Source organism: Ips typographus, linkage group LG16, assembly GCF_016097725.1.
Source record: "Ips typographus isolate SLU linkage group LG16, UJ_Ityp_2.0, whole genome shotgun sequence".
Lineage (NCBI taxonomy): Eukaryota > Metazoa > Arthropoda > Insecta > Coleoptera > Curculionidae > Ips > Ips typographus.
In genome coordinates, this window is record NC_138437.1 from 7756259 (window position 1) to 7774025 (window position 17767).

General features: G+C 35.1%; 1 protein-coding gene across 1 annotated transcript in view; it reads left to right on the forward strand.

Annotated features, from left to right (window-relative positions):
- Positions 1 to 17767, forward strand: part of Khc-73 (Kinesin heavy chain 73) — a 31744-nt gene that overhangs the window by 6238 nt on the left and 7739 nt on the right. The window contains exons 3-15 of the mRNA XM_081993648.1: positions 8899 to 9062; positions 12706 to 12860; positions 12917 to 13030; positions 13607 to 14179; positions 14239 to 14755; positions 14865 to 15008; positions 15286 to 15626; positions 15686 to 15835; positions 15888 to 16043; positions 16098 to 16425; positions 16485 to 17156; positions 17213 to 17404; positions 17459 to 17755. Of these exons, the coding sequence (XP_081849774.1) occupies positions 8899 to 9062; positions 12706 to 12860; positions 12917 to 13030; positions 13607 to 14179; positions 14239 to 14755; positions 14865 to 15008; positions 15286 to 15626; positions 15686 to 15835; positions 15888 to 16043; positions 16098 to 16425; positions 16485 to 17156; positions 17213 to 17404; positions 17459 to 17755 (3803 nt within the window). The remainder of the gene's footprint in view (positions 1 to 8898; positions 9063 to 12705; positions 12861 to 12916; positions 13031 to 13606; positions 14180 to 14238; positions 14756 to 14864; positions 15009 to 15285; positions 15627 to 15685; positions 15836 to 15887; positions 16044 to 16097; positions 16426 to 16484; positions 17157 to 17212; positions 17405 to 17458; positions 17756 to 17767) is intronic.

Sequence of the window (17767 nt, forward strand, 5' to 3'; positions counted from 1 at the left end):
AGGTTAAAGATTTGAATTTCATACTATTCTTAACTGTACAGATAAGAATAAAATTGACCTAGTCAACTCCCAACAGGCTTGAAGTTCGATAGAGGATCAATTCTACCGGACTGCTGTGCCTGACCTCAAATACACAGTTCAGTGGCACACCACTCCAGTGAAATTGATCTCTGTTGCCAATGATTTTCTAGACTGAAACTCGTACTCAAAAAGGTTATACTTGTTGATGGGGTTCTGAATACCGAAGATTCACAAACAATTCATGGCATATACAGGCAGCTCAAAGAATTAATTTATCTCTGAGCGTCCTGATGTTGCCACAAATGGATTGCTACGTCCTTCTCACCATCTTGATTTCTGGTCCTATAAAAATTATTAGAAGGTTAAAGGGTTGTCTTTAATTACCTTGTGGTGGTTGAATAACGAAGATTAGCAGTCAATTTATGGCATATGCAGGAAGCTCAAGCAGTCAATATAGCTCTGAGCTTCTTGTATTTACCACAAATGGATTGCTGGGTTGCTCATCCCTCCCGTCATCAGCATCTCTAGTCCTATAAGTTTACAAAAAGGTTAAAGATTTCATCATTAACTATTTCAGTTTACTTACTGTATAATTGTTGGGGGACGGAAGACACCACTAGAAGTCCGAATTTCACACTATTCTCAACTGAGTTGAGAATAAAATTTACCTAGTCAACCCCCAATTTGACTAGGCTCGGATGAGTTCAATCGGGCACCAATTATACCTTATCTCAAATGCACAGCAAAATGGCACACCACTACAGTAAAACTGATATCTTTTACTCTCCTAAATAGAAATTCATACTCAAAAAGGATATAATATCGATGACATCCTTGAATTTTTCCAATTTTGCGATTCTAGAAGTAATGAAGATTGGCAATCAATTTATGGCATATGCAGGAAGCTCAAGCAGTCAATATAGCTCTGAGCTTCCTGTATTTACCACAAATGGATTGCTGGGTTGCTCATCCCTTCCGTCATCAGCATGTCTAGTCCTATAAGGTTACAAAAAGGTTAAAAATTTCATCATTAACTATTCCGAAGTCCGAATTTTACACTATTCTTAACTGTACAGATAAGAATAAATTGTACCTACTCAATCACCACCTTGACTAGGCTCGAAGTTCGATAGAGGACCAATTCTACCGGACTGCTGTGCCTGACTTCAAATACACAGTTCAGGGGCACACCACTCCAGTGAAATTGATCTCTGTTGTCAATAATTTTCCTTACTGAAACTCGTACCCAAAAAAGTTATCCATAGAATATACTTGCTGATGGGGTTCTGAATAACGAAGATTTACAAACAATTCATGGCATATGCAGGCAGCTCAAAGAATTTATTTATCTCTGAGCGTCCTGATGTTGCCACAAATGGATTGCTATGACCTTCTCACCATCTTGATTTTCAGTCCTATAAAATTATCGTAGGGGTAAAGGTTAATCTGTAATTATTTTGGGTTTCTTACCTTTTTTGGTTGGGGGGAAGAAAGACATCATTAAGTCCGAATTTCACACTATTCTCAACTGTATAGTAGAGAATAAAATTTACCTAGTCAACCCCCAATTTGACTAGGCTCGGATGAGTTCAATCGGGCACCAATTATAAAGGATATAATATCTATGTCATCCTTGAATTTTTCCAATTTTGTGATTCTAGAAGTAATGAAGATAGGCAATCAATTTATGGCATATGCAGGAAGCTCAAGCAGTCAATATCGCTCTGAGCTTCCTGTATCTACCACAAATGGGTTGCTGGGTTGCTCGTTCTTCTTTCTAGAGTCGTAGAAAAAATTGTGGTTAGAGATTTGTTTTGTAGTATTTATGTTTTATTTACCTATTTTTTTGGGCTGAAATCTCATTGTAGGTGAATTTGAATAAAGGACGAATTATACCAGATCGGTCCACCTTACTCCAGATACACAGTAAAATGGCGGACTTATCTAGTAAAATTAATCCCTCTCCCAAACACTTTGCTTGAAGATGAAGTTAAAGCTGTCCGACATTTGCAATATTCTAACAATAAATTTGCCCTAGTCATCTACACTACAAACCATCTGAGATATGTACAGGATGCTCGAGTGGATATAGCTCAGATGAGTTACTGTTTCATTTATTTTCCACCATTCTAAAAAAAACAGGTATAAGGTTTTCTATTATTACATATTTTTGTTGAAGGGACGGAAAATAGACATTACTTACAGTCGTAGAATTGGGAATAACATTTACCTAGTCTTCTCCCCAATCTGCCAAGGCTCGGATCATCAAGTTTTTTAGTCGAATACCATCGTTTTATTACATAGAATCAAAATATTTTAGGTCTGGTCTGTTCTTTGATGATCCTGAATACTGCAGATGTGAAAACCATTTACGGCATATGCAGGAATCTCAAATCCTCAACATAGCTTTAAGGTTCATGTATATACCGTAAATGAGTCTCTCATTTTGTGCCCTGTAATAGTGAACTAGTATTATTTTATATATTTATAATTACTATTTTTTATTTACCTGCTTTTTGGTTTGAGAAAGTGGACCAAAAGCTGAAGTTTCTTATTCTCAGAGTTTGCTTAATGTTCTCTCTGACTAGGTCCTATTGAATAAATTATGTTAACATTATTATTCTTAGCTTACCACAGTAATACAACAATTAAAAAAAAGCTGAAGTTTGATCAGTGATTAATTCTACCAGATTAATGTTACCTACCATCATATTCACAGTAGAGTTACACTAACCCAGTAAAACTAACCCCGCATCGAATTTAACAGTAAAAATGATAAAAAGCATTACAAATCCGGTGAACTCCATTCTATTTACCTACCATGTACACTTACATTCATACCAAATCTAATTGAAGAATACTGTGTAGTAGAAGTCGGACAATACTCGTGCTCTACTGACAAATATACACAGTTTAGCACAAGAATTGCCGACCTCTATACTACACTTATACTGTGTGTTTTCATGAACCAAACCAGCAATATTTCACACTGTGTTCACTAGTTGCCCAAATCATCGGTTAAACTATCCTTTTGAACCTTTTCCTTGTCTTTGCTGAGTCAGCTCCTGAAATTTTAAAATTAATATTGTGACCAAAAAAAGAATTTAATCAATTACCGGGTTTGAAGTTTCCATATTCCATTTAATTGAAGGTTGATGCACGATCAATTTCAGCAGATCGGTTCCAACTGCTGCTATCAAATACACAGTCAGATGGACCCTATCTGGTAAAATTAGCCCATCTTAAACATATGATGATAATAAAAATAAATATTAAACAGGAATATATTTCAAAAACAACGCAATGTAAGTCTTATTAAAACAAAGGTTGTATCATATTTAGTTCAATAAATGACTAATATTATTGGATTAGTTCCAGAGACCATCAAATATTTGGTCTTCTGGGACGAATGCGATTAAATTAACAATTCTTATATTAAATCCAATTTAGGGGTCCGAAATAGTGAAGTTGTGCAAAAACATTTTTCTTGTATATATGGGGTCAAGCACTTAATATAGCTTGATTCCCCACGTATACAAGATAAATGAATCTACTCTGTTTTCCTCAGCCTCCAAACTTGGTCCTGAAAGTAGAATCTTTCCAAACTGGACGAAGTATTTTTTAATACCTACACACAGTTCTAATCGCCTAACAGCTAAAACTATCCAATTACATATAAGCTGAATAGATACCATTTACTGAATATGTGCAAAGACATTTTTCTTGGATACATGTGATCAAGCACTTAATATAGCTTGATTCCCCACGTATACAAGGTAAATGAATTCGCTCGGTTTTTCTCCATAAAATAAGTCCGCTAAGTTCTATGAATGGCTATAGAAAATGAAAAAGTAACTATCTTTACCGAACAAATATGTTTTTAAACATAAACCAAATATATATTATTTACTGATGATGTGCAAAGACATTATTGGTGCATATTCAGTACCGAGCATTTAATATAGCTTTGATTGTACCTTATATACACCATAAATGAATTCGCATTGTTTTTCATCCTTAGGGCCGAATCCATGAAGTCTTTTAGATATTCTGAAAGTAGAAACATTGCAAAAAAATGATTGTACTTACGATCACAATACTGCGCCAACAGAGTGCAGAATCATCAAAGTTTAAGTCGTTTTGGTACTGAAAAAAAACAGCAAAAAAATTATTAAATTTATGTATAGTAAACATGTTCATAATTTTATCACCTTTTTTGATCTTCTGCACTGGTAGATTTTTTCTCTCTGTAGAGCATGGAGTCTGAGACCTGCAATTCTGATTAATGATTAGATCTGAAAAATCCTAAAAACATTTTAACTTTTTGCCAAATGTTAAATGTGTAATATAAAAAACTGACAATCAAATACATAGCCATCCAAAACTAATCTGATAAATCTGAAGGATGGTGACTCCACATGGTGAAGAAAATGTACAAAAATATCTTTTTGGCATACACAAGAAATCAAGCACTTTTATAGTTTAAGATCTCCTGCATAAACCATGTTGCATGTTTGTTCTGGTTCAAAAGGTGACAATGTACAAGCTCATTTCGAACGTATCCAAGAAATGAGGCACATAACATAGCTTCAAATTTCTTGTATAAGTCGCAAATAAATTTGCATTAAAATCCTGTAAAAAAAAGCTTTAATAAACTGGATAAATTGTAGAGTAAAATTGATAAAACACCCAATAGAAGTTCTGTAAATGACCAGGTAGACCAGATCGAGTCCAAAGACCATTAAATAAATAGCCACTTGGAATCAATCTGGCTAAACTAATCATTCTTATACAAACTTTATCTAATTACCTACAACGTAAAAGTCTAAAGACGAACAAAGTCATTTTGATGTATGCAAGGAAAAAAGTATTTAAAGCTTTAAATTTTCCTGTGTACATCTTAACTGAATTTGTTTCACAACCGTAGTATTACAATACAAACCGTTAAAAAATACTAATAATAATAGTAAATCTATTACATATGCCATTTTTGTGAATAACCAATTTTACCAGATAAGTACCAAAGACCATTAAATACACAGCCAATTGAAACGAATCTGGTTAAATTAATTAATCATTTAACTATTATTTTTTCAGACTAATGAAAACCCATAAGGAATATCTTCATTGGGGTCCCAGGTACTGACGATGAATGTGCATACAACATTTCTGGTATATACAAGATCTCAAGCACTTAATATAGCAAAAAGAGTCCTGTATACACCAAAAATGAACTGCTTTTTGCGATGTTGGACATCTTACTCATTAAGTAACTAAACCTGTAGATATAGCACGTATAATACTCGGACAATATGTGTGCCATACTATCAAAAACACAGTTTGGCCCGGATATTGCCGAGCACCAGGACGCGCTTAATATATCGGGTGTTTATTTGCCATCAAGTGTTTTAAAGTTGTAATTTCAGAAGACTGACAACAGCGAACTATCAAATATTAAGTTCACTGTTTTCAGCCCCCAGAAACCAGCTCAACTCAGTAGTGTCACATTTAACACACACACCTGTACTAAATTTTAAAAGGATACATTAATGGAAATTTTGGATCAATCTGTAGATATGCAAAACCTTTACTGGCTCCCAGGCGACAATGATAAGTATCATATCCAATATTACTGCTGCCTGTAAGTCCAGCAGATGAATTGCAGTGTAATGTAAAGTTTGATTTTTAAACAGGAATGCCGCAAAAGCGGAAGTTAACTTTGCACAATGCTAACACAGAAACGGAGTTGAAACTTCCGCAATTTTCCCTTTACTGCGGTTTATTGAGAGAGTTCCGACGTAGATATATCGTCAGTCAATATGACAGAGGCAGTTAAATCTACAGCTTACCTTTAGGGTATTGACGTAGAGGGAATGTAAATGTGTAAAATTAGATATTTTCAAATATAAAAAATGCTTACAGAACAGAATTTACGTCAAATGCAAGCGACAGCTTTGATTAGTGTTTCCCTCTTGAACCTGCTTATCCTGGAGAATTTAATTAAATTGTCTGACAAAATTACACGAAGCATTGAAATAGCTTTACACGGATACTGTTTCCCTACTAGACATTTAATAAGACATGTTGTAAAGCAGAGAATCTGAATAGAAACTTGACTAGCTTGATGACATAATTGGACTTAAGTGTCACTGAAAATTTAATAACTAGCAGAAAAACTGCACTAGAACTCTATCAAAGACGTAATATCTTTTTTGCTACTGTTTTCAAGTGTCTACAAAAAGTAATCTCGGAAAGCTCCAATCGCCAGTGAAATTGATTTTTGGGATAAAAGGGTCTGTCAAGAAAATAAGGACTTCGGTTTTGTAAACAGGATCAAAACCCTAGGGACTTACCAAGTCTCCAACTAGTCCAGAACTTTAAGAATTAATGTCTTTTATTTTTTTGCGAGCACGAAATTAGCTAGGTAATTACAGAAGCAAAAAAAAAATCAAATTAGCTTTAAGGAAAATGGGCCTAAAAATAAAAAGCCCTGTGCGGAGCTTATTTTCATTAATGGATCGGGAAAGCTGACAAGCTTTCATTATGATTCGCCTCCTAAAAAACGTTTTTAACACGAATAATAAAGAATTCCCAGCACGTTCCTTCTAATATGGTATATGGTATGGACGGTTTTATAATAGAATTTGCTAAAAATGTACACTTACAATCATACAAAATCCAATTGAAGAATGCTGTGTAGTAGAAGTCGGTCAATACTCGAGCTCTACTGTCAAATATACACAGTGAAGCACAAGAATTGCCGACCTCTATACTACACTTATACTGTGTGTTTTTATGAACCAAACCGACAATATTTCAAACTGTATCCACTAGTTACCCTACTAAATATACAGGGTGAAGGGAAATGTTAGAGTTTTGAACTTTCCCTTGTCTTTCCTGGGCCAGCTCCTGAAATTTTAAAATTAATATTGTAACCCAAAAAAGTATTTAATCAATTACCGGGTTTGGAGTTAATGGTCCATCGTCGGGAAAGCTGACAGCTTTCATTATGATTCGCCTCCTAAAAAACGTTTCCAACACTTTACTTATTATGCCAATAATAAAGAATTCCCAGCACGTCCCTTCTAATATATTCATGTCGATATTGCGGAGACGGGTCTTCCAGTATTGGTGAAATTGACGGTTTTATAATAGAATTTGAGAAAAATATCTCTCAAGAAACATGTGAGCAATAAGCAGAAGTTCTCCAGGAATTTTAGAACGTCATTTGCAACTAAATGAAACTGGGAACCTTTTGTGCTTTATAGTAAACGGTGTTAATGATAATTTTTCTACCAACATGATGAATTTTTATAACCGTTGATATTGAAGAAAGTCAATCCCTCAAACTTTGACACTTTAATAACAGAATTCCACTTAAGTAAATTTGTTATTGCTCTTGGATTAACAATATAGAGCCTGCGGCTCAACAGTTTCCATGCACTTCAATTACATTTTATGGCAAGTTGATTTATAAGCTGAACGTTTCAGTATTACCTCTGCGAACAATCCATAATAGTGTTGAATATTCAAAGCGTTACTCTTTGACTTAGTCGTAAAAACTGATTTAAAAATACTAATTAACATTCTAGGGATGGTGCCCTCAATTTTGGGAAATTAGGCTCATTTCCACTCTAAATGATCCTAATGTGAATTAAGGGAAATGCTATTACCCGAACGATTTGTGTAACATGAAACTCTAGAATCGTGTTAATTACATTAAAAGTTGTGTTCCAGACTAAACTTGATGGTTTGTCGGATCAAATTTCTCTAGAATTTGGGAAATTAACTTTTATTACAGGATTTAGGAATTCGTGTCGTATTTTAGCTTCAACATAGACTAAAAAGCGTAAAATCAAGGTCTGTTATGCAACTGTCACATGATAAAAACACATACAACTACAGTGCAATATTTGTTTAAATTTAGATTGTTTACAAATTTATTAACTACGTAATAATTTAGACAAGAGAAATAATCATTAAAGTTGTGGATGAATCCCCTATCATTACAACCTGTCTACAGTTGAAAAAGTTAAACAAAGAAACCTTTTTATATCGATTGATTTTATTATTAGCGTCCTGACGACAATTCTGGATATTCACCCTTATTGATTTCTAATGTTTAGTCCAATTTAATTATATAGTTTAAATCAGAATATTGTTCATTTATAAAATAACATTAATGGGGTTGTCACTGGTATTTCAAAATAAACTTGAATTAGTATGACTCATTTGATGTTCCTCTAATAAATTATCCAAACTTTCTAATCACTTCACCATTAGTAATTGTAATAAATTATCAGTGGAAGTTAGGATGAAGTCACCTTTATTTAGGATATTACAAAGCTAATAAATAACTTTTAAAACCTTATTTTGATACTAACTAGATTTTCAGTTAATTATAGAAAAAGCACCATCAATGAGCCGTGCAAAGCCTAAACATTTCTTTAATTATTATTCACATCCGGATTTTAATTTGCACCAAAGAAAGTGGATTTGTGCATGTCGGCGAAGAACATCCGCCACTTGTTCTTTTTATCGAGTAATTACTTTTAATTATGTTAAGTAAGAAAAAGTGTGACTTAACGTGTTAGGTAATCAGTGAAGGAAAAAACAATTCAAAATTGTTATTTTAAAAAATCTCCTTGGAGACCCTAAATTTCCGGAGAAAAAAAATATTTCAGTTCTGTTATTTTATCTTGATTGCGTAGCTGCCACAAATAAATATTTATTCGGTAAAAGCTCGCTCAAATTTAATTTCTTCGGGAAAAAATTGATTTATATATGAGGGTTGCTTTTTCTGCCCTTGAAAATAACGTAAATAATGGATGTATTCCCTAAATTCCTTTTAATAACTTCTAAAATGTTTTATTTCAGAAAACAACTGAAGACTTTTGCTTTCGACCATTGTTTCGCTTCCATCGACCCTGAAAAAGAAAACTTTGCCTCTCAGGAAGTGGTTTTTGATTCTCTAGGCAGAGACATTCTAGAAAATGCTTTTGAAGGCTATAATGCTTGCATTTTTGCTTATGGACAAACGGGTAAGTAACTTGAAAAGTTTTCTTTAAATAACCCTGTGCATCAAAACATGAAGTACACCGGATGTTGTGCTATATTTAGAAAAATTAAAGTGGGTGTTACTATGATGATTTTCTTACTTGTGGTATGGAGAAGGTATTTGTAAAAAAAATGCTAAAATTTACCAAATATAGGTGAATTAATTGACCATAAAGTTTAAAAAAATAGTTATTTAACCAACCAGAAAATAAATAATGAAAGCGATTAATAACCGAAATGGTTAATTAATAATATAAGAGATGATAAAAATAAAAACTGATTTTTGAATTTGTGGGATAAGCCCACTATCTAATATAGCTTCACATCTATTAAAATGTTTTTGTGCGTAATGTAAAAGTAATTAAGATTCGAAAGCGATGTTCTAACCCATAACACGCAACTAGTGTGGTAAAAATCGATTTTTAGAATAAAATATCGAACTCAAGCATGCAAATCCTAATCCCACGGAAAAGCGTTTCCCGACCCTACCGAAATCAAATAACACCCTAGGGTGTAATTTCCAATTTCCCTCTTTGGATAGATTGGAATTTCGAACGTTTGGTGGCTGAAATTCGGTTATCTAGACGAGTGAAGAACATTTTAGGACGTAAACTGTGTATCTAAGTTTGCAAACTATGTTAAGAGCCTGACTAGAAGATATGGTGAAATTGTGGTATAAAAAGGTTTTTCCTAAATGTTGCGTGACGTGGGAAAACATTGAAGTTTTCTCACTCAGTTGGTCTAATATTTACATTCCATTAGAGAGTATATTGGCTTTTTTACTGCGAGGGTGATAAAATACGAAGGTAAACGACTTCATGGGTTGTTTTGACTTAAAATTCATATGTTGAGTGTACAAAATAGCTTATTTGAGGCGCCTGGGTGAAATGGTCTAGCGAAGAAACATTTATCGATTAGGCACGAATTTAAAAACAATGCAAACTGGTTTCGAACCAGGCTTCATGCCTGAGTAGTTTTTCCAACATGTCGCGAATTATGAAACCACTGTCCTCGAGATCCGCGATTTTTATACACCTTGCTTCTAAATTTTGAAAACTTATTAAAGTTTCCATTTTGATTGATAGAAGACGAACCGTTTAACGCTATCCTTTGAAATGTATTGTGGACAGGTTTATTAATCGTTGGGCAAGCCTTAGCAAATTGAGCGTTTAGTAGCAAGGATAACAGGTGTTGAATGGCTGAAGCGGGTTTAATTAATGGAAAATGCATGAAATGTTCCATGGTTGGTTGGAAATTTGCTAATATGATGCGCAAGTGATGAAAGAGGAAATTCAGTCATCCTTCACGCACTGCTAGATGCAACCAAATATCACTCACTATATTAAAAAGTCAATAAAATTAGGATTTTGTTATGAACAGAATAAATTTATTTATTTCTAAAAATGCACATTATTAAGGACAATTTTGTTACCTCATAAGTAAAAATGATATTTTTGTGTTAAATTTTTACTCGCTAACCAAACTCAATCATATTATCATATGAGGTCCGGTTGTACAAGCACAGTTCATTTGAACTGCGTCTGGTACTTGAACTTTGCCATCTGAAGTGCATTGCTGTCAAAGTCATGTTTCTGACTTGAACCACTGTTGTACAACTGGGTCTTAGTGTGGCATCATTAATTTTCTACCAGGTATATTGACGCATAGTTTGATACATTTCATCGACACAAAAACAAAGTTTATTTGCATTACAAGTTAAATATCGTTATCAATATTTCACTGTAATCATGCCTGATTAAGATAAAGGAGCAACGGAAATAGCAACATAAATTCCCGGTGATTTTAGCCTATACAGGTGTGGTAAATCCAAAATCGACCATAGGAAAACCGTGTAACTGACAGAGAAACGTAGATAATTGCATGCGCGCGACAAAGACAGAAAACGAAAAAAATATCAAGTAGGCCATATTTTCAGCGCGCTGTTGAAAAAATTAATTTTGTCGACGGGGTGGATTTTGGCAACAGCGCGCTAAAAATATGGCCTACTTGATATTTTTTTCGTTTTCTGTCTTTGTCCCGCGCATGCAATTATCTACGTTTGTCTGTCAGTTACACGGTTTTCGATTTACCACACCTGTATATGTTCTGATGTGCACAATTCAAGAACCTAGTAGGCGCAGCATTCCCCATTTTTCAGATTTCATAAATTCAGAGATTAATGTAAAACTGAAAGAAGTTCGTTGCACCATTAATAGGATTTGTTTTGTATTACATGTCTCCTTTTATGAATGTAAATCTTTTTACGGCCGATTGATAAGCCAATATACTTCGCATTAAACGGAATTAAGTCTAACATAAGTCTTCTCGGTTAGGTTATGCAAATAGGGCTAGGCTCGTTTTTAATACCTTCATTGAACTATAAGTTAATACTTAATTAGTACCTAATAAAGATTTGTGTATCTTCACTGACATAGTCAAAAATTATGAAGGTCAAAACGACCATCAACGTATTCATGATTAGACAAACTACGTGTAGTGATAGCTTAGTCAAAGCGAACTTGACCTACTAACAAACAATAGGATAGTTCAGTCCAAATATGCTGTGTTCTAGATTGGAGCAATTGTTACCCAATGGAAATATGTGTCAAAACATACTACTAAATCAAACCAAAACATGTATGAATTAGGTAAAAATGAGCAGCAGATAATTGTATCACTATAGGCACTTCTTCAAAAGCTTTATGTCAAGAATAACCTAAAAATCTGAAAGTTCCATTTCCCCTTTACAAATCGTAAAGATCAATACCTACTAAGTTTGAAGAAATACGATTTTCAGTGTTTTTAACCTACATTTCCCGGCTGTTATGGTCACGAATGGTGTCCGATTTAATCGTAACCGCTGAGTCACAACGATGACTTTTAGGGCGTAAAGCAAATACGAAGTTCCACTTCTGTATATGTAATTTAATAAAAATGGCCGTACAAGGATTTCCTGTATTATAATGGTTTCGTGCAACTGTAAAATATAGAGACGTTGCGCCAACTTGGCACGTACAAGTCTTTACAAATTATGTAGTTTCCACAAAACTGCAAAGTCTACAGTCCTGGCATACTAAAAGAAATTCCTGGAGTGCCAGACATATTATATTATAAATACTGTATTAGACGTTTGGCTTTGAGCCATTACTTTAAACCCTTGTACGTGGAGAACATGGAATCGTGTATTTCATTCAGGAGAGTTAGCTTCATCCTCTAGTTTCAACACAACACATTAATATCTTCTAAAAACAGACAGGACCTATGAATACTACTGAGATTATGTATCCTGCGTCAGTATCCTCTTGACATATGACAATTTTCAACCCTATTATCCCCTTTATGGTCTTGAATGATCGACGAGGAAATTTCAACTTAACGTTTAGTACCTATAGTATTCACTTGGTTACAAGACCTTGATGGATTATTTCCTTTTGAATGTTTCCAATCCCTGAATAGGAATACATTTCAATCGAACGGGACTTCCTCTTTGACAAACAGAAAACCTTATTAGTGATTCAAAATTGCTGTGCAGATAAAGCAGAACGAGTGCTTTGATCTTGAGTTCTTTTATGTTGAAAGCTTTTATTGCGCAGACAGAACAAAACAATACTTTCAAATCATTTTCAGGTTCTGGAAAATCTTACACAATGATGGGCTCCCAGGACAACAAAGGGATCATTCCCAGATTGTGTGACACTCTGTTTGGCCTAATTGCGGAAAGGCAAAACTTTGAGTTGAGCTATAAAGTCGAAGTTAGTTACATGGAAATTTATAATGAACGGGTAAGTGTTAACTGGCCATAAATCAAATGTAGGGAAGAATGCACTTGGGGTTTTAGGTACACGACTTATTGGATCCCCAAACTAACAAACAGTCCCTTAAAGTTCGAGAACATAATGTTTTAGGGCCTTATGTTGATGGGTTGTCACAACTAGCTGTTACGTCATTTCAAGTAAGTATAAGTTTACTTCAAAGCTCAGTTAGTTTATTATTTAAAAAAAAATGTTTGTGAAAAGAAAATAAAAAGTAATGTGCAGCATAATCATTGTCACAAACATAACAAAACTTGAAACTTTGTTGAAATTTCTTCCCAACCATATAGTCACTATTTTTAACTAAATTTGCTAACTCTAAAATTATTTTACACCATTAAACATGAATTGTGCTTTTTCATGAATAGAACCTATTCTATAGACCTCTATATCGCTCTATTCCAATTCAATAATTCTATTTAAATGATAATTTTAGGAGCTATTGTGCGGTGTATATGCTGGTACAATTTTCCATTATGACTAATATTAATCTGACTTTTCAGTGAATGAGTTAAACAGCGTTAAGAGTGTATGATATGAATAATTTAAAGTGTCTACATTTGATCTTCGGGCATAGCAAATTTGTAGAGTTCACTTTGTTTAAATACTACCAAATCAGTTGTTTTAACTTAAATATTAATTTTATAGCATATTGTAAGCTGGATCTATTTCCCAGCGCAACTATTATTAGTTATAACCCAATCTAAATATTTTAGGACATCGATAATTTAATGGCGGAAGGAAATAAATCAAGGACAGTAGCAGCAACGAACATGAACAGCGAATCGTCTCGATCTCATGCAGTATTCACCGTAATTTTAACACAAACCTTGACGGACACGAAAAGTGGAGTGAGTGGAGAAAAAGTCAGTCGAATGTCATTGGTAGACCTGGCAGGGTCAGAAAGAGCTGTGAAAACTGGTGCAGTGGGAGATAGACTGAAAGAAGGCTCAAACATCAACAAATCCTTAACTACCTTAGGCCTAGTCATCTCAAAACTGGCAGATCAATCCTCTGGCAAACAGAAGGATAAGTTCGTGCCATATCGTGATTCAGTGTTAACGTGGTTACTTAAAGATAATCTGGGAGGTAACAGTAAGACTGTGATGGTTGCTACAATTTCGCCAGCTGCTGATAACTATGAAGAAACTCTATCCACCTTAAGATACGCAGATAGAGCAAAGAGGATTGTTAATCATGCTGTGGTCAATGAAGATCCTAATGCTAGAATTATTAGAGAATTACGAGCTGAAGTGGAGGCTTTGAAGGAAATGCTGAAACATGCCACGGTATGTAATGATTCAGTAAAATCAACTTCTGGCTTCTTATACAAAGCATTTCTTTTTAGGGTTCACCAGTTGGAGATATCCAAAGAGTAGACATCCACCAGAAACTAAGCGAAAGTGAAAAACTATACAAAGAAGTATCACAAACATGGGAAGAAAAACTAGTAAAAACTGAAAGAATACAAAACGAACGTCAACAGGCACTAGAAAAAATGGGAATTAGTATTCAAGACTCTGGAATCAAAGTGGAAAAGAACAAGTACTACTTGGTCAATTTAAATGCTGATCCATACTTAAATGAGTTACTAGTGTACTACTTGAAAAAACGTACGGTAGTCGGACAAAAGACTTCAGGATCCGACGATTTCGAACCAGACATCCAGCTTTCCGGATTGGGAATTCAACAAGAACACTGCATCATAACCATAGAAGACAATGGCCTATTCCTGGAACCTCTTGCCAATGCCAGATCTTGCGTAAACGGTTCTCAAGTCAATAAAAAGACCATGCTTAGGCATGGCGACCGAATTGTCTGGGGAAATCACCATTACTTCCGAGTAAATTGCCCTAGATCTATAGGTCAGTAACTATTTGTACATCTTAGTTTACTCTATTGTTCTAGTTGCGAATTATCAGCCAGTATTTTCCCCGGCTCCTTTATTAACTTTGCATATTATTCCCTTTGTAGCTGCTACATCCGAACCCCAAACTCCAGCACAAAATATCGATTACAATTTTGCACGTGATGAACTCATGACTAATGAACTCAGCAATGACCCTATACAAGCTGCTATAGCTCGATTAGAAAAGCAACACGAAGAAGATAAACAAGGTATTAATTACGTTTAATTACATACAGGGTTTGTCAAAAACGGTCCTGTCAATATATCAGGTGTTAAAATCTATATAAACAGATAACTCCCTTAATATCTTTCACAGATTTATTTAAAAGGAAAGTAGTTTCATATACAGAGTGTAAATTACGTAATTTAAAAATGTACTTAATCAATGAAGTATTTACAAAAGTATAAAAAACACCACTCTGTACATAATACCATAAAACAAGTTTGCAATAATATTTTTTTAATAAAGAGTTTAATAAACTTTAGTGGCTTTGGAAAAACAAAGAATCGAATACGAAAGGCAGTTCCAACAATTAAGAAACATGGTGTCCCCTTCAACACCTTACGCTCCATACTCTTACGACCCTTTGAGAATCGGCCTAGGAAAAACCACCCCGTGTACACCAACTACGCAAATGAGGGTTGAAAAATGGGCGCATGAACGAGACGAAATGTTCAGGAGGAGTATTGGTCAGTTGAAAGAAGACATTTTGAGGGCGAACTCTTTAGTCCAAGAAGCAAATTTTTTGTCTGAGGAAATGGGAAGGCTAACGAAATTTAGTGTCACCTTGCAAATCCCTCCGGAAAATTTGAGTCCTAATAGAAAAGTGGGTTGCTCACTCAGCTTAGCAGTAAAATATAACTGAGACATGTTTGTACATTCTAGAAAGGTGCTTTTGTCAGTGAACCAGCTATTTTGGTGAAGAGAGGCAACTCTAGTCAGGTGTGGACCATGAAGAAGCTGGAAGATAAAATTATCGACATGCGAGAGCTTTATGAAGACCATCAGTCTCGTGAAGACTACTACACTACTAATGTATGATTAGGTAACATTCTTAAAACCTGTAATTCACTCTTTAAGTTTTCAGGAGGTTGAGCTACCTGATCCATTCTTTGAATCCCAAGAAAATCACAATTTAATAGGGGTGGCAAACATATTTCTTGAAGCCCTCTTTCATGATGTGTCCTTGGATTATCACACTCCAATAATCAGCCAACAGGGTGAAGTAGCTGGACGACTTCAGGTTAGTGTTTTAGTCGATCCTTTTGAACCAACTCGATAAAATAATAATTTATAGGTGGAGCTAAGCAGAGTTGCCGGAAATTTGCCTCAAGATCGAATATGCGAAGCAGCTTCGGATAATTCATCAGAATGCAGCCACGAAGACGACGATCCAGTTAGTTCAACAGTGACTTGTCGAGTTCATATTAAACAGGCTACTGGATTGCCATTGTCACTGGCACATTACGTATTTTGTCATTATACTTTTTGGAACCACGACGAGGTTGTGGTGCCACAAAGAATTAATGCCGAAAATAGTCAGAAGCATTCTACCACAGCTAAGTTTGATGATAGTCGGGATTTTACAGTCACTTTGTCTGAAGAATTTATTGAACATTGTGCCGGTAAGTTTTATGTTGTTTATTGTGGTAGTGATGAAAAGTCATGGCATTCTTTCTAACAGAGGGAGCTCTATCTATTGAAGTTTGGGGAAACAGAAGTGCTGGATTTTCCAAATACAAACCAGGCTGGGAGGTAGAACAACAATTAGCTACTGCAAGGTCATTGTTGGATCGTTGGTCAGAATTGACCAGAAAAATCGAGCTTTGGGTTGAAATTCAAGAATTAAACGATTTGGGAGAATACGCTGGTGTCGAGGTTTTGATGAAGAACGATATGCTAACTGGAGGAATTTACCAATTAAGACAAGGTCAACAACGACGGCTGCAAGTGCGAGTGAAGCCAGTGCAAAACTCTGGTACTTTGCCTATAATCTGCCAGCAAATAATGAAAATCGAAGTTGGTGGTGTTATGGTGAGGAATCGTTTACAAAAACCCTTGGATTCCTACCAGGAAGAAGATCTGACAATATTGAGAGAGAAGTGGAATGACGCCTTACAGAAAAGGAAGCTGTACTTACACTCCCAGGTTAAGAATCTGTCAGAGAAATCTGATAAAACTGAAGAAGATATGGAGAGGGAGAAAAGTTTAATGGAGCAACTAGTCAATCTTACTGAAGAAACCAATGCTGTGTATGTGCCCCAGCCTGGCACTGGAATACCTGGAGCTCCTGCAATGTGGAGTCCTCCTCAAGGAATGGAACCCCATATTCCAGTGTTATTTTTGGATCTAAATGGTAAGTATTGTAGGTTATAGTTCCAACCAAATTTAAATCCAATGGCATTGCTTTAGCTGATGATATGTCCACACATCCATCTGGAGAAGAAGTCACCGTTACTGGGATTAATTCAATTTTACCCAAAGAGGACGGTAGACAGTTTTATGAACTGAAAATTCTACATCATCTGGAGAAAGACGTGTGTGCGGTTGCAAGTTGGGATTCTTCCATTCATGATAGCCAATACCTAAACAAAGTCACTGAAGGTAAGTTTTAGCACATCTATATGCTCTCTAAATTTAATATGCATATATTTCCAGCCAATGAGCGAGTTTACATGATTCTGCGGGTTACAGTGAGACTTTCTTACCCGGCTACTATGGATTTAGTTTTAAGGAAGCGGTTAGCAATCAACATATACAAAAGACAAAGTCTAACTGAAAGAATTAAGAAAAAAATAGTGAGAACAGATCTCATAACTGCCTGTGGTGTTACTTATTTAGTTGTATCGAACGTACCAAAAGCTAGTGAAGAATTAGAAGATAGGGAAAGTCTTGCTCAGCTTGCTGCTTCAGGAGAGAATAATACGTCACTTTGTGATGGTGAAACATACATAGGTAATTTGTGTG